This window comes from Lygodium microphyllum, chromosome 28, assembly GCF_053477565.2.
Source record: "Lygodium microphyllum isolate KBCC chromosome 28, Lygodium_microphyllum_v1.1.10, whole genome shotgun sequence".
NCBI classification, from domain to species: domain Eukaryota; kingdom Viridiplantae; phylum Streptophyta; class Polypodiopsida; order Schizaeales; family Lygodiaceae; genus Lygodium; species Lygodium microphyllum.
In genome coordinates this window covers 108,943,846-108,950,008 of record NC_141162.1, presented here as the reverse complement: position 1 = coordinate 108,950,008, position 6,163 = coordinate 108,943,846, and the positions used below count along the sequence as shown (strand labels likewise).

Genomic DNA, 6,163 nt, shown 5'->3' with positions numbered 1-6,163 from the left:
CAATACTAAAAATATATATGGAAGAGAACAATTACACTCACAACCTGTAGAGAAAGTTGCTTAAATTGTTTTAAGCCAGAGAGAGTATGTGTGTGTGTATGCATGTTGATAAAGATCCAAACCTATTAATGTATAGGAAAGGCCCAAATGTAGTATTGTAAGAGAAAGTTGCTAGATTTTTTAAAAGACACACACACACACACACACACACACACACACACACACATGTATACAAAGAGAGAGAGTGTATGTGTTTTGATAAAGGTCCAAAGTTATTAATATAGTAGAAGCCCAAAGATAGTATTATGGTATTATAGGAGTGAGTTGCTAGAATTTTTAAGCCAGAGAGAGAGAGAGAGAGAGAGAGAGAGAGAGAGAGAGAGAGAGAGAGAGAGAGAGAGAGAGAGAGAGAGAGAGAGAGAGAGTGAGTGAGTGAGTGTGTGTGTGTGTTTTTTGATAAAGATTCAAAGCTATTAATAGGAGAAGTAGAGAGGTAATTTTGTAGTATTATAAGAGAGAGTTGCTAGAATTGTTTTAAGCCACAGAGAGAGAGAGAGAGAGAGAGAGAGAGAGAGAGAGAGAGAATGTATGTGTGTGTATGTGTTGATAAAGATCCAAACCTATTAATGTATAGGAAATGCCCAAATATAGTATTGTAAGATAAAGTTGCTAGATTTTTCTAAAGCCACACACACACACAGAGTACTTTGATAAAGGTCCAAATCTATTAGTATAGTAGAAGTCCAAAGATAGAATTGTGGTATTATAGGAGAGAGTTATTAGACTTTTTTAAAGCCACAAAGAGAGTGGGAGAGAGATTGTGTGTGTGTGTGTGCGCGTACTTGCATGTGTGTATGCTTTTTGATAAAAATTTAAAGCTATTAATGTGTAGAAAAGGTCTAAAGATAATAGTATAGTATAGAGAGAGAGAGAGAGAGAGAGAGAGAGAGAGAGAGAGAGAGAGAGAGAGAGAGAGAGAGAGAGAGAGTGTGTGTGTGTGTGTGTGTGTGTGTAAGTGTATGTATGTGGATAAAGATCCAAGGCTATTAATGTAGGAGAGGGTCCAAGGTAGCATTATAAGAGAGAATGTTACAAAATTTTTAAGCCAAAGAAGGGAGCCCCCTTCTTTGGCTTAAAAAATTTCTAGTACTCTCTCCTATAATACTATAATTCTACTTTTGGGCGTCTCCTACATTAATTTTGAAAAGACACCTCTCTATCCAATCTACTTTTCACATTTCTTTCTCTTCTCTCTTATCAATGATTTTTAAAAAGATACCTCTCACTTGTCTCTCATCAATAATTGTTTTAATCTCCTCTCTCTCAGTCTCTCTCTCATCCAAAAGTAAATTTTCTCTCTCTTCTCCATTGAGTCCTAGTATCCTTTCAATTGAAATTCCTTGCATTAAAAATATGTAGAATATATTTATTATTTCAAAGACTAAGCAAACCATTGATAAATTACTTAGTCAAGGTGGATGAGCAATAGTCTTTAAAGCCATGTTTTTAGTTCTTTAATATACAATAGATAAACCTAGCTTGATTGTTCTCTTTGTGTGTGTGTGTGTGTGCATGTGTGCATACATGTATGTGTCTCATTAAGAACTTATTTCTCTCTCTCTCTCTCTCTCTCTCTCTCTCTCTCTCTCTCTCTCTCTCTCTCTCTCTCTCTCTCTCTCTCTCTCTCTCATTCAAAAACTGTTGTTACTACAATTCTCTCCCTCACTCTCATTAATATATATATGCATATATGTATGTATGTACTTGTGTGTATATATTGGAAGTCCTAACACATGCACACAGACATGTATACACATGCTTAGTTCAAAGAAGTATAACTGTATTTTATAGCTTATGAATATTAATATTACAACAACATGATGCCAAGTTAGCAAAGACATGCACAATGAGAGATCAAGATGATGTGCTCTCTCTCTCTCTCTCTCTCTCTCTCTCTCTCTCTCTCTCTCTCTCTCTCTCTCTCTCTCTCTCTCTCTCTCTCTCTCTCTCTCTCTCTCTCTCATGAAGCATATTGATTGGGTATCGAATTTATACTTGTTTTCACCAATCAATATCCCCTCTTGCCATCACAATAAATAATTCTTAAATGTGTAAGCTTTAATAATGACTTTATTTTTAACCAATGTTTAATGAGATTGCTAAAGCCATGTAAATTTAAAAAAATATTTAGTGAGTGTTTGGAATGGATGCAAATGTAAACATGTTTGTACAGTGACCTATACTTATTGAAGACAACTTGCATCTCATATTTAGAAGTACAAGAACTTTCCCAATGTCACCTATAGTGTGACCAACAAAGCAAAGACTATGCTAATTCTTAGAGAAAATGCATTTTATTTTGTTGAGAAAATACTAACACACCTCGCTAGGTTAGCTATGATCAAATTTATGATAATCTTTTACTATCATTGTCTCTCAATTTGTGGAACAATAGAGCACTTGCCATGACAATTGAAAAGGTCACATGCTTACTGAACGAAGATGCCTACAACCTTATCCATGGCACCCAAAGTGATCCATTCAATGCCATCATATACCTCCTAAACAAGTACTTAAAACATAGATTCTTTAAATCTCACAAAATGTTTAACCCAACACAAAAACCTAACTCTAACAACATTAACATTCCCTGTGCAGAAGAGCAAAGTCCAACAAACCAACAAGAAATTAAACTTCTAGCAGTGCCAAAACAACAACCTCAACTGTTGTAAATACTGCCACTAGCTTAAGCACATCTACATCATCCGACACAAACTCTAAGCAACACCTATCAGCCAATCCAAAAGTGACAACGCAAGGAGACAAAGAGCAATCACTTCATCTACAACATCAGATGCAAACAAAATGGAAAGATCTACATATGTCACACAATAAACATTCAAAAAAGACTACAACAATAGAAAAGAAATCTCATAAAAAAAAAAGAAAAAAGACATCTAAACCTACCAATCGGTTGAAGAAAAAATTGAGTTCAATATTGAGGCAATAGTTGATCGCATAGAAAAGGCCAAGAACCTAGAGCAACATACAATTTCGAAAAAGAATACAACTACTACATGCTACAATAACCTATACGAACACCCAACAAGATGTTAAAAATATCACTTTTTAAAGAGAATAAACTTGATTTAGCATAGCAATATATTATACACAATGTATTCCATGCCTCTCCACACTAAATAAATAAGTACAACTACCCCACTTTGTACTTCATTCATATCTCTCAATTTTTTATTTTTTTTCAAGTATATTCATCGTTCCTCGAACTCCGATAAGATATTCAACAACCTTGAATAAAGTTACTACTTTTTCAATTTCCATGAATACAATATCTTACCTTAACTCGATGTTGTTCTTTAAACAAGATTCACAATTCCAAGGCAATTTGCTTATGTTCACATTTCATTTCTTAGCAACAAAAACTTAAGCATTCTTCTCCAATCCACTAAAAATTAACCATGTGACTATACATATCAGCCTAATTAAAAAGGAAGGCTTTGTGGAGAATATTTAGATCAATTCTACTTGATCATCTTTACTTAGGATAGGATAATAATAATACGCTTTTCGAAACAGTCCGAGGTGTTCCAGCATGGGTTTCTTGCCCAAAATGGTTTTCTATATGAAACTGGTTATATCAAAAGCTTTTGGGTCATGCAAGGGGGTTCCCAAAACCCCATTGAATATAATATTGACAATAAAGTGGTCTCTTTTTGCTAGATTAGAAATTGGTGTGGCTGTGTCAACTCAAAAGAAAGGTGGGATCTAATAATAGGTGCAGGTTTTTGGTGAAAACACTTATGGGTAAGTGTTTCTCAAAAAACAAGGTGGTTTTTGAGAAAAACAGGGAACCCCCCATGTGACCTAGAAAGGTTCCCGGTTTTGGGAAAAAAAACCCTGAAAACCCCCTCCCAAAAATCTAGGCGAGAATAGCTCTAGAGTCTGAGCACTAAGAGAGTACTATTGTAGTCCTATACACGTTCCTAACATTGAGGGAAACTACAAGGAAGGGACCACAAATCGAGCCAGATGCAATTCAAGGGGGCAAGGATGTTCCTAGTAAAATGTGTGTTTGAAGGAATGTGGTAGAGGATATTACGTGCGAAAAAAGTTATTGGTTATTTGTCACTCTTGAAACCCGAAGGTAAATAATTTAAGTCGGGTTCACACTAAGGCGACAAAAGTAGCAATTCAGAGGAGATCTACCATGGGCGTTCACACTAGTGACGAAAGTGTGTGAAAATATATTTATAATGTTTCAAAAGCGGTATCACAAAAGTTTTCACACACTTTTGTTGAATCAAATTTTACCACATGTAAAGTGGAACATTTTCTATCAAGCCTTTTTTTTTTTGGGGGGGTGTGAGGCTGGTAGAAGTTTTAGTGGGTTTGGAAGAAAACCACCTTTTTCTTTTCAAATGAAAAATACACACATAGGATTGTGCCCCTTCCTTCCCTTTTCTCTTTTGGCCCTTTGTGTGAACCCAGCCTAAGAATCAGCATATTAGGAGCTAGTTGGAAGAAAATCAGGGAGGGAAAGCGAATCTGACAGACTGACTCTGGATCTGAGAATCTTGCTCCCGCGACGTCTTCATGCCATGGGCATTCGGGAAACCAGAAGAGGCGGCATCCATGCTCGCATTGACGTGAAGATGGGCGGAGGGGATGAGGTGAAAAGGTATGCGAGCATGGATGTGAATATGGGCGGAGGGGATGAGGTGAAAAGGTATGGAAGAATGGGAGAATACAGCCCGCAAGCTGGAAGCAGGGGCATTAAAACCGTTTTGGCTTGCGTTAACTTGTGAAGAAAGGCCGCTGGTGTTGACATCTTGATGATGATGGTGAAGAGCAGTGCGGAGGTTGTGGACGTAATCTGTGTAGGAAGAGTAGATGGGATCGTCGGGGTTTACGTAAAGATGGGGAAGTCAGTGCGTCAAGCGATGGTCTTGAGCTGGAGCAGCTATACTGGCGAGGGTGGAGGGATCGTCGATAGCATCAGCAGAGTTGGGAGGAGATTCATCTGCGCCCCCGAGGTAGGCCTGGCAATGGAAAAGGCGAGGGGGTGGAAGGCCTTGAGGAGCTGATTGCTGTGGAAGTCGAAGGACGCAGGAGCCGTGGCTAGAATTGGCAAGGGTTCGGCCCACGAGGAGCCAGACGGCGGCGCCGAGGGAGTGGCCGTCAAGCCACACCTTGGAAGCGCCGTCGAGGTCGACGGCGTCCTAGGCGGCGGCCAGGGCCGCCCGGAAGCGCGGCGTGTTGTGGAGCTGGGTTGAAGATAAATATCAGTATGGGCCCCAGATTTTTGCGGATGTGTCGGTTTTCTTTCGGTAACTTGCCGGTCGCATAATTTTTTTTATATATTTGAATAATTAATTTGGATGATGGAGCTCTGTCATCATCTTCTCATGCGGGTGCATAGTTCTGAGCGTCTGCCTCTGAAAGACAAGGTGCAAGCTCTGCCATCATCTTCTCATGCGGAGGTCGGCGCATAGGTCAGCCCTGGCCAACTTCAGCTGGTGCAGCAGGGTCCCTCGGAACGCCGCCACCAGCTTTGGCGCCCTTCGCGGCCTCAGTACGCTCATGCGCCAAGCTCTTGTCCTTGTGCAGCGCCTACACCGCCTGCACCAAGCACGCCATCATCGCTCGAGCGCTGATGGGATGGTTCCTGCAGCAGCACTGTTGTAAGTATGTGTGTGTGTATAAAGTACTCGCCATGAATCCGCTGTGGAGCAACAGAGATAGAGACGCAGAAGAAGAGATGAACGCACAGACAGAAAGAGAGAGAGAGAGAGATGTCCAGCACTATCGACACAGGTCGCGTCACTCGCGAGAGAAGGCGGACGTTTCGTGATTGGCAAAGTCAGCGCAGCGGGACCGAGAACGTACTGTGCTTCTAGAATGTAGATCTCGCAGCGTGGAATCGTGTGCTACGAATCGTTGGAAATGGCTGGACGCTAGAACATGGCCCACCAATGATACGACCTGTTCTCACGACGGTCCGCTGGTTTTCACCAGAATTGGAAAATCCCTCCAAGTCACATAAAGTGGTTTTTAGAGCTGGGTTGGAACTAGGGTTAACAAGGGGAGTGCAACCCCACTCCCCATGCTAACCCTCGATCACACCCAGGGTTAGAAAGGTGAG

The 6,163-nt window shown here is 40.5% G+C and overlaps 1 protein-coding gene across 1 annotated transcript; it reads right to left on the bottom strand.

The window, feature by feature from the left end:
• Nucleotides 1–4,319: 4,319 nt before the first annotated feature.
• LOC148011849 (uncharacterized) lies at nucleotides 4,320–5,816 on the bottom strand. The gene is made up of 2 exons (XM_087670418.1): nucleotides 5,508–5,816; nucleotides 4,320–5,240 (listed from the first exon to the last, which is right to left on the bottom strand). The coding sequence occupies exons 1-2, from the start codon at nucleotides 5,601–5,603 to the stop codon at nucleotides 4,947–4,949; spliced, it is 390 nt and encodes a 129-aa protein (XP_087526544.1). The 5' UTR covers nucleotides 5,604–5,816; the 3' UTR covers nucleotides 4,320–4,946.
• Between the last annotated feature and the right edge of the window lie 347 nt (nucleotides 5,817–6,163).